Source organism: Bos javanicus, chromosome 2 (assembly GCF_032452875.1).
Source record: "Bos javanicus breed banteng chromosome 2, ARS-OSU_banteng_1.0, whole genome shotgun sequence".
In the NCBI taxonomy this organism is placed as follows: domain Eukaryota; kingdom Metazoa; phylum Chordata; class Mammalia; order Artiodactyla; family Bovidae; genus Bos; species Bos javanicus.
This window is the reverse complement of record NC_083869.1, coordinates 48,281,535-48,305,821: the sequence shown is the minus strand read 5'-3', so window position 1 is coordinate 48,305,821 and position 24,287 is coordinate 48,281,535. Positions and strand designations below refer to the sequence as shown.

At 36.9% G+C, this 24,287-nt stretch overlaps 1 protein-coding gene across 2 annotated transcripts in view; it reads right to left on the bottom strand.

Moving 5' to 3' along the window:
- Positions 1 to 1,225: 1,225 nt before the first annotated feature.
- Positions 1,226 to 24,287, bottom strand: part of ORC4 (origin recognition complex subunit 4) — a 94,664-nt gene continuing 71,602 nt past the window's right edge. For both annotated transcript variants that reach the window (XM_061438474.1, XM_061438485.1), the window contains 6 exons: positions 21,410 to 21,583; positions 11,445 to 11,531; positions 5,844 to 5,952; positions 5,051 to 5,146; positions 4,897 to 4,964; positions 1,226 to 2,205 (listed from right to left, as the gene is read on the bottom strand). In XM_061438474.1, the coding sequence (XP_061294458.1) occupies positions 2,017 to 2,205; positions 4,897 to 4,964; positions 5,051 to 5,146; positions 5,844 to 5,952; positions 11,445 to 11,531; positions 21,410 to 21,583 (723 nt within the window). In that variant the 3' untranslated portion in view covers positions 1,226 to 2,016. The remainder of the gene's footprint in view (positions 2,206 to 4,896; positions 4,965 to 5,050; positions 5,147 to 5,843; positions 5,953 to 11,444; positions 11,532 to 21,409; positions 21,584 to 24,287) is intronic.

The following is a 24,287-nucleotide window of genomic DNA, read 5'->3' as shown; positions in this document are numbered from 1 at the left end:
CACATACTTCTGAGTCATTCACATTTGCACGTCCACAAAACTGGGAACTTTTTTCTTAATGTTTTTGGTTGGACACATGGAGGGATCACAGGAGTGATCAGTAACCTCACTGATGCTGCTAACATGCCTGCTCACCTGGTTTTCAGTCTTTTGATCGTGTGGTTAACAGGCTGCATTCCTTTTCTAGTAAATGAAAATATCTTTAAGCCACATTTGCTTATGTTATTCTTGAAAGGTTTTTACTAGGGCTTTTGAGATTTGGTTTTTATTTTATTGACGACAGTTTAAACAATTTAAAAGATGAAGTTAGTTTTAAAACATTTAAGTATATTTTAGCTTCTCTATATTAAGGAATATGGAAAGGGAAACACAACATTCTTTCTCTGAAAAACTGCTTTTGAAATGTAGGCTTATACTTCATTTGTGTGACTTTTGCTAACTTACTTTTTATAGTTTGTTATTTAGCTATTTCACTGATGTGATGGATATTTCTGTAGTTTTTACATAGCCAGGTAAGTAGATGAGGGCTTTCAAACCTTCGAGTGGGCATCCTAAGCAGATAAAAATTCGCAGTCTTCAAGCCAGTTCTTAAGGTGCTTTTGTGGTCAGTGCTTTTAAAGCAGAGGGTACTCACCTAAAACAGCTCAGAAAAAATTTTAAGGGACAATTTTGGCTCAAGTGCAAAAAACCCTTACGTCTTAATATTGCTGTGACCATGGTAAGTATTTTGGCAAAATATCCCCTAAAAATCTGTAAACTATTGCACAGAACCAGGATGCAAGCCTTGGCTTTCATGAAACACTGCTGAAAAGTAAATGACAGTGATCTGGAACCTAAGAATGCCTATGTATGCAAGGAATAGTTGCAGGTACTGAAGAGCTATTTTTATGCATAGAAATCTCATACTCCATTCTAAACGCAGTAACTCTTAAAACCAAGAAAATAGTTTCTTAGAGTATACTTAAAAAGACACACTAAGAAACACAAAACTGAGCTCTGATGTCAACGAAATGAGTTGGAATTCCAGGGTCTGTCAATGCTCTGGACAGGGCCACTACTGTGTTAGTTTTCTCACCTGTAAACAAGAGTAACTAATGTCAGGGTCTTTGACAGTTTTAAAAGGATTGCAAACTGTACAAGGATAGGGACTTTGTCTTTTGTAACCCTTCTATGAAAAAAATAGACAAATATTCCTGAATAAATGAAGTCACTAACACTTCATGAATGCTTATTAAATTTCACTTTAAACACATACCAATATGGTCAACTTTTTGATACAAACATTTAGTTAACACTGTCATACATTTTCTATTATTCGTGGGAGTGGCTTTACAGGAATTTGCTAAAGTGCTTGTTAAACAAATGCTAGTTCCTACAACATGCCCAAGAGTCGCATTTAAAAACATCCTACAAAAGATTCTTCCGTAGATGGTATGAGTACCATATTTTAAGAAGACTGGAAGAAAATGTTCAAACTTCTGGGTTTTTTCTTACATGTGAACCATCTTCTAGTCAAACTGATCAGGCTCCTGAACTGAAAGACCTTGGTCTGGGAGAGAATCTTAAATTTTCATGAATACAGAAAGACTGCAGCACCGCCCAATGGACCAAAAGATTACTCATTACATTTCAACTCTTAACCACTGTTTCTTTACTGCTTTGTTTACAGTTTGTAAAAATATCTGGCTGCTGGATTGAAATGAACTCTTCAAATGTACCACATAAATACTTTACAAGGGTTAAATTAAGCATATGTTTCAATCCCTAAGACAGTCATATTTATTTTTTTGAACAGTTACAACATATCACTGGAATTAAAACTTAAAATCATGTAACTGCTCGTATGATTCAAAGGCAAGGCACAGCCATGATACATGTTTAACAGTCTCCCATAAATACAAAAATACATCTTTATAAATATAAGAAAATGCAATAACATATCTTGTTAAAGGACAACAGCTTTTAGTTCTTTAGAGAAGTCTGCCTGAAACTCCATAACTGAAACCATGGTTATACTCATAACCAGCTTAGGGAGGATGTCGCCCACTGCCTAACATCTGTAGGACAGTTGGGGTATTTCTGCAAAGCATTCATAATCTGTGTATTATCCAAAAGTAGTTTCATCAGCTGATACTCCCTCTGTGCATTTACTGACGTTCTTTCCATGGGCCTTATTAATTCTAATTGTTGTAAGTGTTCAAACGCCTGAAAGATGAAACAAATAGTTTAGGTTGAATAAGGGAAGTAAACAACATTAAGCCAGAGAACAGTTAGGATTTTAGTCAGTTTTAGAACAGAGTACTAGGAAACAAAATGTAATAATAGATGTCAGTAAAGTTCAAAAACAATTCTCATCAACCTCATAAAAACTTCACACATCACATGAGGCAGTGTCAGTATAGAGCTGCCTGTCCCTACATCACTGAATGTAAACGGAACAAACAACTCAACTGCACAATCTGATTTTGTTCCTCACCTCATTCTGTCATATCTTTTCCTAGTACTTAAGTTAACAGAGTTTCTGGTTCTCTATGAAAACCCAAAGTCTGATAAGACCAGTACATTTTAACTAATGGCCCAGGTTACTCAAATTTGCCTTTATGTTTTGTTTTGTTAGACTTTGCTGTATAAAAGTTTAATATAGCTGTAAAAACAGAGGGCAGCAGGGAAGACCTCTAGCAGCACACCTGTTTAGCTGATCCTGTATGTAAATGACTCAGCAGAGTGGTGGAGGTATGGAGGAGAGGACAGGCCCCTCCTTCCTGAAGAAGTCTGACAGAGACCACTACCACCTGTCAGAAAGTCCCTTTCTTCCATCTTCCCCACATTAATAGGGCTCCTTACTGTCCACTTCCTCTTAGCCCTTCATGTACCATGTCTTTTCTAACCATGATTGTTGTTTTAGTTACTTTATTAGGATATGAAGAAAAAAAACATTAAATTAGGACCAATCAACTATTAAATACTGATACACTGACCTTTCTATTCTTAAGCCTCACTGTGAAAAATACTACTGGAATACATTCTTTATAAACTAGAAAAATTCTTATGAAAAGAAAAATAGTTCAGGCAATTTCTGAAAATGAGAAAATACTAGAGGATCTGGCTATTGGCTGAATAAAATTGAGACTTCAAATATTTCTAGGTAGCAAAATACTTTCTTAATCAAAATGTAGAAATGACCAGTCTCAAGCTACTAGTAAAAATTTAAGTGCTCAGCTAACCCTTTCCACTAATACATTCCCATAAACCATGACTATCATTAGGAAGGGAGGAAAAAACCAACCTCCAGTACGTTAAGTATTTTTCCTATTGTTTTGAAGAAAATGGCAATGCCCTGATCTCATGTTTTTTTAGTTGCCCTAAAAAATAAGCTTCTGACTTCTAATATTCTTTAATATCCTTATAAAGGATACTAAAAAACTTATGGGTGCACTGCTTAAAAAATTCATAAAAGGTGTTTCTTCCCATAAAGTCCTCGAGAGCTGTGCTATTCAATATGTAACCTCAATGGGCTCTTGAGGATCTGAAATGTGGAACTCTATTTTTATAAAGTTTAATTTAAAAACTAACAGAACATTTTAAGTATGTTTGAAACAATTTCAGAATGTAAATTTACTTCTTCAGCTAAATAAGGGTCTAAACAAATAATTTAAAGAATCTAAAGAGCAATTATTTCCAATGACTAATCAGTGAATCAAAATGTGCTTTAAGTGTAAACACACAGAATTTCAAAGACTTAACACAAAAGAAAATAAAAAACTTCATTAATACCTTTCTATATTGACTACAGATCTAAATATTTTGGTACATTAAATAAAGCTTACTGTCTAAGTTAATCTCACCTTTCACCTTCTTTTTGTTGTCGTTGTTGCTACTAGAATATCTAAAATTACATTATGTAGCTCATGTTTCTGGTGGACAATGGTATGCTAGAATAAATTTCCTCAAGTTTTGAAACTCATGCCTTACCCAAGCTCTAACAAAATTGTCTCTATATACCCTCACTAACCAATGAGATTGTTTTTTATTTTCTTAATGACTCATTCTATCTCCTTTTACTGCTGAGATTTTATAAAGCCAACCTTAAAGGTATAAAAAGATAGGGCTGTATCTGTGTCTTGTGAAAGTCGCTCAGTTGTGTGTGACTCTTTGCAACCTCATGGACTATCCAGTCCATGGAATTCTCCAAGCCAGAATACTGGAGTGGGTAGCCATTTCCTTCTCCAGGGGATGTTCTGAACCCAGACTGAACCCAGGTCTCCCGCACTACAGGCGGATTCTTTACCAACGAGGGAAGCCCAAGAATACTGGAGTGGGTAGCTTACCCCCTCTGCAGCGGATCTTCCCAACCCAGGTATCGAACCAGGATCTCCTGCATTGCAAGTGGATTCTTTACCAACTGAGCTATAAGCTGTATCTTGCTGCTGCTGCTAAGTCACTTCAGTCGTGTCCGACTCTGTGTGACCCCATAGACGGCAGCCTACCAGGCTCCTGCGTCCCTGGGATTCTCCAGGCAAGAACACTGGAGTGGGTTGCCATTTCCTTCTCCAATGCATGAAAGTGAAAAGTGAAAGTGAAGTTGCTTAGTCCTGTCTGACCCTCAGCGACCCCATGGACTGCATGCTTAGGTAGAATTTAATGAGTAGTTCCTTTTCAGCACGCAATTGATAGGAGGAGACAGTAGAGGGCAGTATATCCCCACAAACTAAAACAACAGTACTCTTCAGAATTATTCAAACATTTCATTTTTAGAGGTTTTTTTTGGGGGGGCGGTGTCTGTTTTGAATAAAATTCCTATGATAATACCTAATGTTTCAAAATTAATAAAAGTTCAGCTATGATATATATGATCAAAGTAGACAAAAATAAGCCTATCTGCAGAAAAAATCTTACCTTCATGACAACAGGTTTCTCAAAATTATAAACAGAATGGGCCTTTCTTTGAACAAACTTCTGGAATTCTGGACAGAAAGCAATGACATTGTTAGTACCGTCAAATAAGCAGTGGAGTATAGTCAGAAAGAAACTATCAAATGAGTCATCTCACCATTATAAACCATTTGAAAATTAAAGGGCTCCTCTTCATAGATATCATTTAAATGTTTCATTGCTATGATAAGACAGATTTCCAAGACTGACAGACCTATAGTAAAAGGGGAAAAAACTATGAGGTATAGTTTTACATACTGATTGAAACAAATCCTCCAAATAGGAGGATAATGTGAAAGGTTATGGCTTTGAGGGGTGGGGAGAGGCCAACAAAGCACTCCTCGGTTCAAATGTGTATCAGTCACTATTATCTGAATAATCTTAAGCAAGTTATTCAACCTCCCTCAGCTTAGTTTTAATTTTTTTTTAAATAAGGATCTTTCTAAACTTCCAGAAATTGTTACAAAGATTAGAGACAATACTATCAAGCACTTATCATACGACCTACAGCAAACATGAACAAGAGCTGCAATTATTATGTAACTTTTAATCATATAAGGCCCTCCATTATTCATAATCTCTAACCCCTGGAAATTACATTTAATTTATTTTTCCTGGAGAGGAGAAAGTTCACTAGATTCTCAAAAGGGATAGTCAACACCAAATGGCTAAAAGCCAATGCTCTTCAGTAATACTTGGTACACTGAGAATTGTATTTCCAATGCAGCAAGGCAGGTAGTGCATCAAGTTTCTTTCACTTTAAATGGGAGAAGTGAGTTAAAGGATGTATAGATATAAAAATATTTTGCAAATAAAAACACTATAATGATGTTAATTGTAATTTCAAAAAGTATACCATTATATAAAACTCAACCTTATTTTAAAAACTACTAATCAAGCAGGTTTCTCACCATGCACAATATTTCCTTTTGAGTCCATGCTACACAGCTGGTTTGCCTCCATTAGATCTGCTGCAGTTATAAATGGGTGTGACGGTGTTACACGATTTAAAGCAAGCATCTAGGGAAGTGCAGATCAGAAAAAGAAATGCATATTTACATGGGCATTTGGGGGTATTTTATTGAAGAAAACTTAATTTAGAGTTATGAAAGAGTAAATATTAATAATTGGGAAAGTTACTCTCAAATTTAGCTCTATTTAAATACAGTATTTCAATTCATAAGCCACATAAATGTATAAATGTAAACAAAGCATTAAAAACTTCTTGCTGCTCTCTTGACCTCTTCCTATTTGCATATCTTGATTACAAATCCTCAAAAGAAGAAAAAAACATTTTAAAAGGAGTGAGGAGAAGAGACCAAAAATAAGTAAGAATACTATTCAAAGCTCCAGAACAAAAAGGCAGAACTATGACTTCTATAAACTTTCTCACCACCCAATCAACCAATCCAGGTTAGTCTTATGTGACAGACAGAACTCAGCCACTTTGATGTTCAATTGTATTAAAAAGAAAAAAACAAAAATAAAATTATACCCAGAAACAACTCTCCTGGAAAGCAGGGAGCAAGTTGCTTTTGTGTAGCAAGCTATCTGCTCAACAACTAACAAAACTTCTGCATTTGAAGTTTTTATTTGTAACTTTGATAACAACTAAATTTTTTTTAAAGTTTATTTTTCACTGAAATATAACTGACTCTGCATTTAGTTCATATAGATAAAATCAGCAGATAAAAATGCATGGTATCTGATTAAATTTGAATTCCACATAAACAATGAGTAATTCCTTAAGTCTACATATTATATATGTAATGTAATAGTTGGGACATTTACATTAGAAACTCCCTCCCTTTTTAAAAAAAATTATTTTATATAAGTATAGTTGATATACAATATTGGGTTAATATCTACTATACAGCAAACTAATTCAGTTATACATACATATATATTATTTTTCATATTCTTTTCCATTATGGTTTATCACAGGATACTGAATCTAGTTCCCTCTGCTTATAGTACAACCTTGCTCTCTATCCATTCTACATATCATAGTTTACATCTGCAAATTCCAAACTCTCAACCTACCCCACTCATGCCCTCGGCAGCCACAGACCTATTCTCTATGCTTTTGAGTCTGTTTCTGTCTCGTAGATAGGTTCATTTGTGTCCTATTTTAGATTTCACATGGAAGTGATGGCATATGATATTTATCTTTCTTTCTAACTTAGTATGATAATCTCCAGGTCCATCCATGTTGCTGCAAATGGCATTATTTCATTCTTTTTATTATGGCTAAATAGTATTCTGTAGTTATGCACATACCACTTCTTTTTTCATTTATCTGCTGATGGTCATTTAGGTTGTTTCCATGTGATGGCTACTGTGAATAGTGATGTTATGAAAGTGTGTTTGTGTACATTTTTTTGAATTATAGTTTTGTCCAAACATATGCCCAGGAATGAGATTACTGGATCATATGGCAACTCTATTTTTAGTTTCCTAAAGAACTTCCGTGCTATTTTCCATAGTAGATGGAGCAATTTACATTTCCAACAGTGTAGGAGTGTTCATTTTCTTCACACCTTGCCCAGCATCTGTTATGTATAGCGTTTTTGATGATGGCCATTCTCACTGGTGTAAGATGGTACCTCACCGTACTTTTGATTTGCATTTCTCTAATAATTAGTGAGTTTAAGCATCTTTTCATGTGCCTGTTTCCATCTGTATATCGTCTTTGGAGAAGTATTTATTTAGCTCCTCTGCCCGTTTTTTGATTCGGTTGGCTTTTTTTTGTTATTAAGTTGTATGAGCTGTTTGGTATTTTGGAAATTAAGATCTTGTCTGTCACACCATTTGCAAAATTTTGTCCCATTCTGCAGGTTGTCTTTTTATTTTGTTTATGGATTTCCTTTGCTATACAAGAGCTTGTAAGTTTGAGTAGGTTCCATTTGTTTATTTTCGTTTTTATTTTTTTAATATAAATTTATTTTAATTGGAGGCTGATTACTGTACAATATTGTAGTGGTTTTGCCTTTTATTGCCTTGAACTCTCTCCCTTTTTTAACCAGGGCCCAGGGTCCTTAATTGAACAAAAGAGTTTGGTAATCCTTGACCTTCATTTCCCTACTGGGAGGGACCCAGGAACCCAGTAGCTCCTTTCCATTCTCTTACCTTTCCTTTTTATTATAAAATATTTTCGACATATAAATAGGCAAGAGAGTAATATAATGAATATCTATGACCACTTCCTCAGCTTATGAAATATAAACTTACAGAGTTGAAGCCCCTGTCTCTTGCCCTGGTTGGACTCTCTACTCTTCTCCACGTAAAAAAAAATCATGCATGTCTTCATCCTTCTACTACATATCTTTGTATTCCTAGATAATACAGAGCAATTTTCAAGTTTTATATAAATATCATCTTGAACTTATGCAACACAGACACCATACCATCAGACATAAACTTTGCACACCCACCAAACTGGCAGAAAAAAAAGGTTTAATTGTAAAATTGAAATTGTACACCATTTCCCTATACTGGAGAAGTTAAATATCTTTGTAACTTATAAATCATGTAGGATTCTACACTGGTAGATTATTCTTAGTTCTTTCGCTCATATTCACTCATATTCAGTTTGTTCCTTTATTGATTACTGTAGAAGCTTTTTCTACATTATGGACAGTGTTGATGATTACATGCATTGCATTTTTCATCTCCTAATCACTTCTTCTATGGTATCTTCCAGTGTCCAGACATTTAACAAAAAATTCAATATAATTAACATTAACTGTCTTTTCTCCTATGGCTTGTAATTTGTGAAACTTCTCTAAGCAATCTTTTCCTACTTCAAGTATACAAACATATCTTTCTTCTAATTAAAAAAAAAGCTTTGTTTTTATACATATATTTAGGTTTATCAATCTGAAATTACCTTTAGGCTATGCATTTGAGGGTACTTTTTTTACCATGTGTATAACTCCTTAATTTTATTGAAAAATTAGCAAACTATATTTAATCTCAGTCTTTATTTTCTTTATAATTTCTACCAATTACAAAACTTTTCTTTTATTTATTTTTATTTTTATTTTTTTTGATGTTCAAGCTGGTTTTATTTATTTATTTTTTTTATTTATTTTAAATTTTTAAAAGAAAATCTATCCTGAACCCTCCTCCCTCCGCCCTCCCCATACCATCCCTCTGGGTCGTCCCAGTGCACCAGTCCCAAGCATCCAGCATCGTGCATTGAACCTGGACTGGCATCTCGTTTCATACATGACATTTCACATAAAACTTTTCTTAAAAAAGAAAAATCAAAACAAAAATTAAGCCATCACCTTGAATTAAAAATATAATAGGAAACTAGCAAAACAGTGCTTTCTCATGTTGACAATTTTGAGCCAGACATTTTTCCAGAATGAAAGGTATGCTATGCTGTGCTTATTCATTCAGTCGTGTACAACTTTGTGACCCCATGGGCTGTACCCCATCAGGCTCCTGTATCCATGGGAATTCTCCAGGCAAGGTTGCCACGCCCTCCTCCAGGGGATCTTCCCAACCCAGGGATTGAACCCAGGTCTCCTGCATTGCAAGTGGATTCTTTACTGACTGAGCCACCAGGGAAGCCCAAGAATACTGTAGTGGGTATCCCATCCCTTCTCCAATGAGAGGTATGTGTTTCTGTATTTATGTGTGTGTGTGTGTATCCTCCAAATACCATAAGTTAGTAAACACAGGTACCTAAATTACTAAAGTCTCTACTCTAAAAATTCTTAGTCTTTGTAATACCTCTGTGATAAAGACAGCTATTGCTAAAAATGGCAGGATGGTTTTGATAAATGGGAGGAGGATGTGCTAATAAGAGGGTAAGTACACAGGGAGGAAAATTCTTTTAAGTTTCCTAAGCAAAACCAGAAATGGAGGAGAATCTGTAAAAAGAAAAAACAAAAACATGACAGAACCATGTAAGAGTAAAGCAGGATAAGCCTGAAGCCAGAGAGACTTGGATTTGAGTCGTGGGTTTGTTATCTACTAGCTGTGTGACATGGGGTAAGTTATTTAACCTCAAAGAAGATCAGTTACCTCAAAGGTAAGTATAACACCCAAATATTAAAAAAAAAAAGCAATAACAAAAAAACAGGATTAATATAATGGTAAGATATAATGCTGGTCATAACTAGAGCAGGAAATGGCAACCCACTCCAGTATTCTTGCCTAGAGAATTTCATGGACAGAGGAGCCTGGCGCGCTACAGTCCATGGGGTCGCTCAAACAGTCAGACATGACTGAGCGACTAACACACAAAGTAACTAGGTCACCTGACTTTTGTGCTATTTAATAAGTGATACCCATTATTATCATAAAATGGAAGTGACCAAAAAGAAACTCATGAAACCAAAATTATTTTCTCTTTGAAAGGTATTTGCTATACCTTTCATAATAATGAATAAATAACTTTCTAGAAATAGTAGTCTAGTATCAAATACTCTAGAGAAGGAAGTTTACTTTTCAGAAAAATTAAGTACCCCTTTCTTGATACTGTTTAAACTTAAGATAGAATTACTTGGTGAAAGACTATGACCAGGTAGGATTTGTCCAGGCATGTAAAGCTAGTTCAACATTTGGATCCAAGATATTAGAAGGTGAGAAATAACAATAATATATGAAGAAAAATTAGGTCATGTTAAGAGATTTGCACATTTCATGCACTTAAGTGTGTGTACTCGATTTCCACTTACTCATTACAATAAAAAAGATTTTGAAATGGCAGAAATAAAAAAAAAAATCAAGCAATGTTGTTCAATATAACAAGCTAAACAAGAAAAGTCATATATCATGTTCATGGATAAAAAAAATAAACATCTGGCAAAATCCAACACAATCACAACAAACTCTCAGCAATTTATGGATAGATGGGAACTGCCATAACTTGACAATAAACATGTATTAAAAAGCTTCAGCTTATATCATATTTGATAGTAAAAGACTGAAAGTTTTTGCCCTAAGCTTGGCAATTATACACCCGCACCATTCTAATTTAATATAGCGCAAGTTCTAGCCACTGCAAAAAAGAAAAAGAAATAAAACATATACAAATTAGAAAGGTAAAAAGAAAAACTATTTTCAGATGACATGATTATCTATATAGAAAATCTCAAGAAGTCTATTAAAAAAAAAACTTAACTAAATGAGTTCAGCAATACTGCAGAAAATAACATCAACAACAAAGAAATCACATTTCTATATACGATCAATGAGAATGCTAAGACAAAAATTAAAAACAAAGTATTATTTACAATTGTTCCAAAGGAAGTTAAACACTTAAGAAAACACTGAAAACATACACAGGATCTGTGAGGTGAGATTTATAAAATGATGATAAAAGAAATCAAAGAAGTAAATAAAAAAAGAGATGTACCATATTCAGGGATTGGAAGACCTAACGTAGTATATATGTTAATTCTCACAAAATTTATCTAGAGGTTTAACCAGTTCCCATCAGAACATAATTACCTGGTGAAAGAGAATGAGTGAATAAAAATAAAATTAATACAAACCAGTAGCATGTGTAATGAACGCAGGTTTTTGCTGACATTAAAATGCTTCTGCAGCACTTCTTTCACACTTCTATCTTCTGAGAGACTCTAGATGAAAAAAATCAAAAGAGAATTAAGGAAGAATGCAGATTAAAACCTAAATATAATATTATGCCTCACTGGTCGGTATACCTCATTAACTCTATCTAGTATTTATTCATTATTAAATAGGTGCTGGTCTTTTGGGGAAAAACAAAAAAATCAAAAACAAATTTCTACTCTATTGATTTTCTCCTTATCCCCTACCCTTTATGTTAATTCTGAAGACACAAAGATAAATATAACCCTTGTTACCATAAAATTTATTCAATCACAGTAGTGGGATGATCAAAATGTAGTAGTACATGCAACAGAGAATGAGGGTTATTTGTTGTTGTTTAGTCACTCAGTTGTGTCCGACTCTTTTCCAACCCCATGGACTGCAGCTTGCTACGTTCCTCTGTCCATGGGATTTACCAGGCAAAACTACTGGAGTGGGTTGCCATTTCCTTTTCCAGGAGATCTTCCCAATTCAGGGATCAAACCAGTGTCTCCTGCACTGGCAGGCAGAGTCTTCACCGCTGAGCCACCAGAATTTCCACAGTTTATTGGATCCACGTAGTCAAAGGCTTTGGCATAGTCAATAAAGCAGAAGTAGATGTTTTTCTGGAACTCGCTTGCCTTTTCCATGATCCAGCGGATGTTGGCAATTTGATCTCTGGTTTCTCTGCCTTTCCCAAAAGCTTGAATATCTGGAAGTTCATGGGTCACACATTGCTGAAGCCTGGCTTGGAGAATTTTGAGCATTACTTTACTAGCATGTGAGATGAGAGCAACTGTGGGGTAGTTTGAGCATTCTTTGGCATTGCCTTTCTTTGGGATTGAAATGAAAACTGACCTTTTCCAGTCCTGTGGCCACTGCTGAGTTTTCCAAATTTGCTGAGATATTGAGCGTAGCACTTTCACAGCATCATCTTTTATGAAGTGAAATAGCTCAATTGGAATTCCATCACCTCCACTAGCTTTGATTGGAGTGATGCTTCCTAAGGCCCACTTGAATTCACATTCCAGGATGTCTGGCTCTAGGTGAGTGATCACAGCATCATGATTATCTGGGTCATGAAGATCTATTTTGTACAGTTCTTCTGTGTATTCTTGCCACCTCTTCTTAATATCTTCTGCTTCTGTTAGGTCCATACCATTTCTGTCCTTTATTGAGCCTATCTTTGCATGAAGTGTTCCCTTGGTATCTCTAATTTTCTTGAAGAGATCTCTAGTCTTTCCCATTCTATTGTTTTCCTCTATTTCTTTGCATTGATCACTGAGGAAGGCTTTCTTACTCTCCTTGCTATTCTTCGGAACTCTGCATTCAGATGCTTATATCTTTCTTTTTCTCCTTTGCTTTTCACTTCTCTTTTCACAGTTATTTGTAACCCTTCCTCAAACAGCCATTTTGCCTTTTTGCATTTCTTTTTCTTGTGGATGGTCTTGATCCCTGTCTCCTGTACAATGTCACGAACCTCTGTCCACAGTTCATTAGGCACTCGGTATATCAGATCTAGTCCCTTAAATCTATTTCTCACTTCTACTGTATAGTCATTTAGGTCATACCTGAATGATCTAGTGGTTTTCCCTACTTTCTTCAATTTAAGTCTGAATTTGGCAATAAGGAGTTTACAAGCTGAGCCATAGTCAGTTCCTGGTCTTGTTTTTGCTGACTATATAGAGCTTCTCCATCTTTGCCAGCAAAGAATATAATCAATCTGATTTTGGTGTTGACCATCTGGTGATGTCCATGTGTAGCATCTTCTCTTGTGTTTTTGGAAGAGGGTGTTTGTGATGGCCAGTGCATTCTCTTGGCAAAACTCTATCAGCCTTTGCCCTGCTTCATTCTGTACTCCAAGGCCATATTTGCCTGTTACTCCAGGTGACTGGAGTAAACCTTTGACTGCGTGGATCACAATAAACTGTGGAAAATTCTGAAAGAGATGGGAATACCAGACCACCTGAGCTGTCTCTTGAGAAACCTGTATGCAAGTATGGAAACAACAGTTAGAACTGGACATGGAACAACAGACTGGTTTCCAATAGGAAAAGGAGTACGTCAAGGCTGTATATTGTACAATATACAGTAAAAGTTCAATATTCAAAAAGTAAGATCATGGCATCCAGTCCTATCACTTCATTGCAAATAGATGGGTAAATAGTGGAAACGGTGGCTGACTTTATTTTTGGGAGCTAAAATCACTGCAGACATTGACTGCAGCCATGAAACTAAAAGATGCTTACTCCTTGGAAGGAAAGTTATGACCAACCTAGACAGCATATTAAAAAGCAGAGACATTACTTAGCCAACAAAGGTTTGTCTACTCAAGGCTTTGGTTTTTCCAGTAGTCATGTATGGATGTGACAGTTGGGACTATAAAGAAGGCTGAGAGCTGAAGAATTGATGCTTTTGAACTGTGGTGTTGGAGAAGACTCTTGAGAGTCCCCTGGGCTGCAAGGATCTCCAACCAGTCCACCCTAAAGGAGATCAGTCCTGGGTGTTCACTGGAAGGACTGATGTTGAAGCTGAAACTCCCAATACTCTGGCCACCTGATGTGAAGAGCTGAGTCATTGGAAAAGACTCTGATGCTGGCAAAGATTGAGGGCAGGAGGAGAAGGGGACAACAGAAGATGAGATGGTTGGATGGCATCACCGACTCAATGGACATGGGTTTGGGTGAACTCCGGGAGTTGGTGATGGACAAGGAGGACTGGCGTGCTGCGGTTCATAAGGATCGCAAAGAGTTGGACATGATGAGCGACTGAACTGAACTGAACTGAGCCACCAGAGAAGCAAGAATTCAAATACAAGGTAAAGTATTACAAAGAATGCTTAACATGTATGAGGTAATAGGCTACAAAGAAGATAGAGCATTACAATTTTAGGGAACAACATGAGCACTGCAGGGAGACGGTGGCATATGGACAAAAGATGCGTAGTAACAATATCCTGAGGTTCAGTTACTGGCAGACTGATTGTATGGAAAGACAAAGGCAGCAAAGCTTAATTGGAGATAACTGCAATTCTCCATATAAGAAACAAAATGAGTCTGAATTAGCACACTGGTGTGAAGACAAGAAAGAAAAACATTAATAGAAGACACGTCTGATGGAGACTCTACTGGTGAAAAACAGAGATGAAGGGTAAAAGGGGATACAAAAAAATGAAAAGATGAAACTATAGGGAATAGAATGTCCCAGGAGGAGTGAAGAGGGAGATGTAGTCAGAAGTGAAACTTGCATTACTGACATTTAAGAAGTAAAGGGAAAAAAAGGAGCAAAGTAAGGGATTGAGAAAGATGTTGAACAAGTGAACAGAATCCAAGAGAGAGCAATAAAACCAGGGGAAGAAAACAAGAGGGAAACACTTCAAGAGGGAAGTGGTAATAAAACTATATACTTTGTATAACTAAATTAAGATATATTTTGAGAGGTTGACGGCTTCAGAAATTTAAGGTCAATTTGGCCAACCAGTGCATCCTAAAGATCAGTCCTGGTTGTTCATTGGAAAGACTGATGTTGAAGCTGAAACTCCAATACTTTGGCCACCTGATGGAAAGAGCTGACTCATTTGAAAAGACCCTGATGCAGGGAGGGATTGGGGGCAGGAGGAAAAGGGGATGACAGAGGATGAGATGGCTGGATGGCATCACTGACTCGATGGACATGAGTTTGAGTGGATTCCGGGAGTTGGTGATGGACAGGGAGGCCTGGCGTGCTGCGGTTCACGGGGTCGCAAAGAGTGGGACACAACTGAGTGACTGAACTGAGGGCCATTTAAAAAAGCAATACCTAAATATATACTTAATATATCAACTTTATAAGCTATTTGGTAAGAAAGATTTTACCTTTTTTTAGAAGGATTTTTAGAATTTTTAGAAGAATTTTAGAAGGATTACAGTTAATTTCCAAAAGTTTTCTTTAATATGTATTACTTTATTATTTTACGCTCATCTGGTGTACTTCCAAAGGGTATTTGACCCTGTTTATACAGCAACAGCAAGCCCTTTAAGAAAGAAAGAAAAGACTAAAAACAGTGACTGCAGTGCATAAGGATCAATGAACCGTGAGGTTCATTTGGCACTGAACAAAAGATTAGATGGAAGGACAGTAAATTCAGAGTTGGCAGAGACAAAAAAGGCTTGGCTAAGATTGATACAATTTTTCAAAAGTCATCTGCAAGGAATAAAAATTCTTTAACAACAGTAACAAAAAAAGCCCAGAAAACTAAGTATACTGTATTTTCAGAGTTAAAACTGTATGTTTCTACTTCCGACTGGAAGAAGATCTAGATTCAGGCATAAGTTCAAGTCTAATGGGGTGAAGTTTTATGCTCCCAGTAAATACACTATCCTAGTTATTATAGTTTCCAACCCTTGCTACTGTTTTTAGTCTTTATCTTATTCATGGAAGCTGTAGAGTCCCTTTTTGCCAATAAGCACAGGAGTAACAGTTGCAGAAATAACTTCTTAACATGCTCACTGCAGTTTGCTTCACAGGCAGTTTCTCAGAAGAATGTTATAGGGGAACAGCAGTGTTACAGAGGAACAGCAGGATTCATGCTGCTCCAGGGACAACTCACTGGCAGCAGTACAGGTACCAAGTCTCCTAGTCTGTTCCTGTTAAACATTCTCACCTCCTGTTAACTGAAAGGTTAAGACAGCAGGGGATCTTTCTTGAACTTAGCTATGGCACTTTGTGGGAACTTCCTTTGAAGAGAAATAGATATGGTCCTCTTAAGATGCTTTTATACAGAGATTTTTCTTACACTGTCTTGCTGAGATGTTGTTTATCCTGCTTACTTGCACATTTCCATAGGACTAAAACAAACACTCAAGCTGGTACGATGTCTAGGTTCAAGCCTATCATGAAGATATTTCTTGGATGCGATTCCATAGGTGACTTGTTAGCACTACCTTTGCTTTCTGTTTAAACCTAGAATTTGAAAAAACTTGCTGGATAGTCAGCACTGAGAGAAAGGATAGCTCCTTCAATGCACACCCCCATTTTCAGGCAAGGCCTCTGGCCATGGTGCTGACATTTTAATTTTTTTCTTCAACTGAAGCTCACTTATTAGCATATTCCAAATGCTATCGGCAACAAGGGACTAGACAGTGTCCCTGAATAAGATAAAGACTAAAAACAGTAGCAACAGATTGGGGACTATAATAACTAGGATAGTGTATTTACTGAGAGCATAAAACTTCATCTCATTCAGTTCAGTTCAGTCGTTCATCGTGTCCGACTCTTTGCAACCCATGAACTGCAGCAGTTGGATGGACAGCAGCCTCCCTGTCCATCACCAACTACTGGAGTTACACAAACTCATGTCCATTGAGTCAATGATGCCATCCAACCATCCCATCCTCTGTCATCCTCTTCTCCTCCCGACTTTAATCTTTCGCAGCAGCAGGGTCTTTTCCAATGAGTCAGTTCTTCGCATCAGGTGGCCAAAGTATTGGAGTTTCAGCTTCAACATCAGTTCTTTCAAAGAATATTCAGTACTGATTTCCTTTAGGATGGACTGGATGGATCTCCTTGCAGTCCAAGGGACTTTCAAAAGTCTTCTCCAACACCACAGCTCGAAAACAACAATTCTTCTGCGCTCAGCTTTCTTTATAGTCCAACTCTCACATCCATACACAACTACTGGAAAAGCCATAGCTTTGACTAGATGGAACTTTGTTGGCAAAGTAAAGTCCCTGCTTTTTAATATGCTGTCTAGGTTGGTCATAACTTTTCTTCCAAGGAGCAAGTGTCTTTTAATTTCATGGCTGCAGTCATCATCTGTAGTAACTTGGGAATCTAAGAAAATTAAGTCTCTCATTGCTTCTATTGTGTCCCCATCCGTCTGCCATGAATTGATGGGACCAGATACCATGATCTTAGTTTTCTGAATGTTGAGTTTTAAGCCAACTTTTTACTCTCTTCTTTCACTTTCATCAAGAGACTTTTTAGTTCTTCTTCACTTTCTACCATAAGGGTGGTGTCATCTGCATATCTGAGGTTATTGATATCTCTCCCGGCAATCTTGATTCCAGCTTGTGCTTCATCCAGCCCAGCATTTCTGATGATGTACTCTGCATATAAGTTAAATAAGAGGGTGACAATATACAGCCTTGATGTACTCCCTTCCCAATTTGGAACCAGTCCATTGTTCCATGTCCAGTTCTAACTGTTGCTTCCTAACCTGCATACAGATTTCTCAGGAAGCAGGTCAGGTGGTCTGGTATTCCCATCTCTTTCAGAATTTTCCACAGTTTATTGTGATCCACACAGCCAAAGGCTTTGGCATAGTCAATAAGAAGTAGATGTTTTCCTAGAACTCTCTTGCTTTTTCAATGATCCAGCGGATGTTGGCAATTTGATCTCTGGTTCCTCTGCCTTTTCTAAATCTAGCTTGAACATCTGGAAGTTCACAGTTCACATACTGTTGAAGCCTGGCTTGGAGAATTCAGCCCATTAGACTGGAACTTATTCCTGAATCTGGATCTTCTTCCAGTGGGAAGTAGAGACATACAGTTTTAACTCTAGAAAATATAGTGTACTTAGTTTTCTGGGCTTTTTTTGTTGTTGTTGTTTCGTTTCTGGGCATATTCCAAAGGGAGGTGGCAAATGATGATTCAGATCAGATTAGATCAGATCAGTTGCTCAGTCATGTCCGACTCTTTGTGACCCCATGAATCACAGCACGCCAGGCCTCCCTGTCCATCACCAACTCCGGGAGTGCACTGAGACTCACGTCCATGGAGTCAGTGATGCCATCCAGCCATCTCATCCTCTGTCGTCCCCTTCTCCTCTTGCCCCCAATCCCTCCCAGCATCAGAGTCTTTTCCAATGAGTCAACTCTTAGCATGAGGTGGCCAAAGTACTGGAGTTTCAGGACGGGGCAAGAAAATATCAGTGCTAAGAGACAGAAACTCCAGTGGTACTAGCTCTACCTTAAGAAAGAAAGAACCACAAAATAATCAAAAAGATGACGGGAGTGTTTTCACATTCATTCCTATCATCCTGCCCCTTAACTCAGTGCTCAGCAAAGGACAAAAAAAAAAAAAATAAGGGCAAGCAACTCTATTATCACATGCTTACCATTTTCTGAGTCATCAAAAGTTATACTTCATAGAAACTGTCACCATCTACTTCCTTTATATAGCCACTATAAGACGCTCAGAATGCAACACAGCAGGGAAGGACAGAAAAATCCAGGACAGGACAGTACAATCTAGGCTTATGGAGTCATTTTAGGAAAAGAAAGTGAGCAGAGATAAGAATACAATAAGCACTGGGAAATCACAGACATTTAAATTCTAGGAAAGACTGCGTCTGATCACTAAAGCAATCAGAAAAATAACTATTGTTAACATGACAATCAGTTCAAGATTTAGGAAAGGTGAAAGTTTGTGACACACTCAAAAGTGGATTCACAGGCCAAAGATCTAGAGCTCTGATGCACTTCAGACCCAGGTAAAGAAAAAGACAATATAAGAGCACCAACCATAAAGTGTTCATAAAGCATGGAATCCTTCAGTCAGATGCAGTATCAAGAAAAACTTACATGACATAGTAAATTACTGAGTTCCAGGCAAAATTAATTTGGGGAGGAGGGTAGAAGGGAAGACTCACTAGTTATATCATGACACAATATCTGGGTTTAAGGAAAACAGTCAATTATTTTGACATAAAATTCTGTATAAAAATAATTAACAGGTAGAACAAAGTAAAAAAGATAAGCCAGAGAATAACATTTAAGGTTTGAATCCTTCATGTAAAAACAACTTCAGCATGTAGGTAAGGTCTGAAATGCTATAAACCAAATAATTACTTTGCAGTGAAAGGAGGGAAGATGAGCGTGAACATAAGGGAAAATTCTACTTTTTACCATGTTTCTAAAGCACTGATTAAATTTTATTGTATGAGCTTTTAATTTTAAAAACAGTGTCAAAATTAATAGTGCTTACATGAGCACAGTATTTTAAAATCAAAATAAGAATCAAGTTTCATTTATACAAGTTGAGTAAGTTCTGCACATGTGCAGTAACATGATTATAGTTAACGATATAGTACTATGTACTTGAAATCTGCTTAGAAGATAAAACTTAAGTGTACCACAAAATTAAAAAAAAGATGAGAAAAAATCTATATGAAGTGATGGATATGTTAAATAGCTTGATTGTGGTATTTCACAAAGTATACCAAAACATCAAGTTGTACACTAATATAAACAATTTTGAATTTGTCAATCATACCTCAACAAATGGGGAAAAAATTATTAAAGAGCAAAATAAATGCAGAGTCTCACTTTTAATTTGGTATTGATATTAAAGATTTTATAATAAAAAGAATATCAACTGCCATTATTGCTATAACATAAAAAATCTTTTTAGAGCCAATGAATATAGACTGTGTTATGTTTGTTGTCTAGTTGCTCAGTTGTGTCCAACTCTTTGTGACCCCATGGACTGCAGCCCATCAGGTTCCTCTGACCATGGGATTTCCCAGGCAAGAATACTGGAGTGGGTTGCCATTTCCTCCTCCAATAGACTGCGTAACTCTAAGCAGAACTAATCATCCTCACACATTAGTATTTCATATTATAGACCAGTTATTCCCAATTCTTACAAAACCAAGGACTCCAATATTTTCTACAAGGCCCATATTTTTAATGTGTGAGATTTATCAGGAACACTGTTTTCCAAACACATTATTAATCACATATTCACATACATACACTCTCTCCCTTCTCCCTAACAACTAAAACTTTTCAGTATAAGATAAATGGATGCTAGTATGCTTACTTGAAATTAAAAGACGCTTACTCCTTGGAAGGAAAGTTATGACCAACCTAGATAGCGTATTCAAAAGCAGAGACATTACTTTGCCAACAAAGGTTCGTCTAGTCAAGGCTATGGTTTTTCCTGTGGTCATGTATGGATGTGAGAGTTGGACTGTGAAGAAGGCTGAGCGCCGAAGAATTGATGCTTTTGAACTGTGGTGTTGGACAAGACTCTTGAGAGTCCCTTGAACTGCAAGGAGATCCAACCAGTCCATTCTGAAGGAGATCAGCCCTGGGATTTCTTTGGAAGGAATGATGCTAAAGCTGAAACTCCAGTACTTTGGCCACCTCATGCGAAGAGTTGACTCATTGGAAAAGACGCTGATGCTGGGAGGGATTGGGGGCAAGAGGAGAAGGGGAAGACAGAGGATGAGATGGCTGGATGGCATCACTGACTCGGTGGACATGAGTCTGAGTGAACTCCGGGAGTTGGTAATGGACAGGGAGGCCTGGCGTGCTGCGATTCATGGGGTCGCAAAGAGTCGGACATGACTGAGCGATTGATCTGATCTGATCTGATCTGATGCTTAGTTGATACAACAATAGCCTGCAGAAGTTATGCTCATCAACTTAAGTAAATTTACAGAGTCCACAATGTTTAGTAAATCCAAGAACTCAAAGATAGCATTTGTCAATAGAGATAATATAACCAAAGGTGCCAGTCTTAACAGACACAAGAAGAAAAAAGCTTAACTCTTCATAAGAACAAAAATCCACACTCTACAGGTATGTATGAACCTTACTAAGTTAGTATATTGCTGAACTTGTAAAATAAAGAAAATATTTAATGATGAAATTCATTAACAAAATAATCTAAAATATAAACAAGATATAAAACAAATCTCATAAAAGTTCTTTTGAGGAAAAAAACAGGAGGTATGACATTTCAACTGTTTTTTAAAATAAAAAACACACAACAGTATATATTAACGTGGTTTTATGCCACAGTAACATTAGAAACTTTATGCTAATTTACAGATTATAAAAATTTTCAAGTTTCAAATGCTTTCAAATGGTATAGCAAGACACAAAAATAACTTTAATGTTATTGTTTTTGTTCCAAATTACCTGTACATTCTCATTCCATTTCTCGGCGAAAATCTCCTCTGGAAATACCGAAGGTAGAGATAATTGTTCTTTAAATATTTTAAGATACTGTGGAAAACTAAATGAATTCATTAAGTGTATCTGCCGGTGGGAAAATCGTGACTTCACTCTTTTTTCTAAGAGTTCCAAAATATCCTTAAAAACAAAAATCTCCATGAGATGCATGTTTAAAATAACCATACCAATGATACAGGTATAATGATTTGAGCTACCACTTATAATTAGCAGTGCTTACCCTATAATACACAATTAAGCATTAAAAAAATTTATGCAAGCTTCTAAAGACTTTAATTATTCCCTTGATATACGTAGGACTACAAGGTAGTACAGGTTAAGACAATGTGACTTGTAAATAAACCAAACCTCTAAAAATATTTTTAATGCAAGCTACTTTTAATCCTTTTCTAAGCACTTGTAGGTCTGGTGATGTCAACGATGTCCTGATTAGCCTTTTTCTAATTATGTTTTTCTCTGCTAATCTTTAACACTGCAAGACCTACAATAATTGCTAAAAAATTATAACCATAGTGAATATAGCTATATTCCAGAGTAACATGAAGAGTTTCAATAAGGAATTTCAGTCTATGAAGTTCATCTAAAAAAATTAAGATAATAAAATGTAGTTAGACTTAATAATTAACATTGATGAAAACTTACATTGTTTTCATTGTTTTATGTAGCAAAAACTCAAGAAGCAGCATACGTGATGAAGAAAAATTCAGTTCACTAAACTATACAGATTAAGCTGAAGCTACACTAGATGTAAGAAACAAAGTATAGAAAAGGAAACTGGCAAGAATATAGCATTACATTGGTAAAATTAATTATTCTGTCTTCTGGCTCTTTTATAGTAACATTTGAGAAGCTATGTGCTAGTTTCCCTTAAGAGAGGGAGCAAGTTTAGTGTCAATTTTCTATAAAAAAGAAAAACAAAAAGCTGTGGTGAGGCCCAGAAATATGGAATTCCAAATCTACCCAGATGACTCTAGGTTAAGAAACAAATGACACACAGGGAAGAATTAAAGGCATCATGGCTAACGTGGGAAGGAAGACAGGAAAGATGAACAGTTTGGGGCTGAAACTGGGAAGGTGACTAAAAAACCTAAGATATTTTTATAGGTACAGAAAAATATAGTGTCAGCATAAGAGAACTATAAGTTATTTCAGAAATACTACACATTAATTTTCTGCTAAGGAGGAGTTCTAGATCACCCATCTGAGTAGGTGGTTGAAAGGTAGTGGAAGCAATGCTGGGCAAACAGAATTAAGAGCCTTAACTTGGGAATGGGAAAAGACAGAAGTCTGTATAGTCAAAGCTATGGTTTTTCTAGTAGTCATGTACAGATGTGAGATTTGGATCATAAAGAAGGCTGAGTACCAAAAAATTGATGCCTTTGAACTGTGGTGCTGGAGAAGACTCTTGAGGGTCCTTTGGACTGCATGGAGATCAAACCAGTCAATCCTAAAAGAAATCAACCCTGAATATTCATTGGAAAGACTGGTACTGAAGCTGAAGCTTCAAAACTCTGGCCACCTGATGCAAAGAGCTGACTCAATGGAAAAGACGCTGATGCTGACTGAAGCAAAAGGAGAAAGGGACAGCAGAACATGAGATGGCCAGATAGCATCACCGACTCAACAGACACGAATGTGAGCAAACTCTGGGAGACAGTGGAAGCAAAAGACTGAAGCAAAAGGAGAACGGGACAGCAGAGGATGAAATGGCCAGATAGCATCACTGACTCAACAGACATGAATTTGAGCAAACTCTGGGAGATAGCGGAGGACAGGGAAGCCTGGGATGCTGCAGTCCATGGGGCTGCAAGGTGTCAGGCACAACTTAACAACAAAACGACAACAAAAGAATTTTAGAGGTGAACACTAACTGATATTTTTATGGTAGACAGTAATGACAGAAGTTGGTAATGTGGGGATAGAGGAAATAGTGAAAATAAATGATGCCACAGGGAAGAGGTTATTTGTTAGCAAAATCACTACTCCATCAATCCTTCTGCTCTTTCCCTCTAAAAATGGACACCTAGATGGACTTGAATCACACAGTTGGAGAGTTACACAGCTGGAAAATTAAACATACAAAATAAAAAAGAGCCTTTACTAAGGAGCCACAAACCCTTTATTTGGGCCCTCGTTGGGACGACAGCATCTGCCATTGCCACTTCCATCTAAAGGAAGAGCTTTTAGCAAGAAGGAACAGGCTTCCTTAACGACTGTGTTATATTGCTATTTTTCAGAAAGAAGAATAAAGATATGTGGAGAACCCGCCAGATTTAGTCTGAGAGAGGCTTATTATGAAAGCATACATTGAGAGCTCTAAAGTACTGGGGAAGAAGGACATAGAAAGCTACTCTTTAGAGACTGTTCATGTTCTCAAGGCAAGAATACTGAAGTAGTTTGCCATTCCCTTCTCCAGTGGACCACATTCTGTCAGACCTCTCCACCATGACTCACCCGTCTTGGGTGGCCCCACATGGCATGGCTTAGTTTCACTGAGTTAGACAAGGCTGTGGTCCATGTGATCAAATGAACAGTATGAAAAGGCAAAAGATAGGACACTGAAAGAAGAACTCCCCAGGTCGGTAGGTGCCCAATATGCTACTGGAGATCAGTGGAGAAATAACTCCAGAAAGACTGAAGAGATGGAGCCAAAGCAAAAACAACACCCAGGTGTGGATGGGACTTGTGATAGAAGAAAGGTCAGATGCTGTAAAGAGAAATATTGCATAGGAACCTGGAATGTTAGGTCCATGAATTAAGGCAAATTGGAAATGATCAAACAGGTGATGGCAAGAGTGATCATCAACATTCCAGGAAGCAGCGA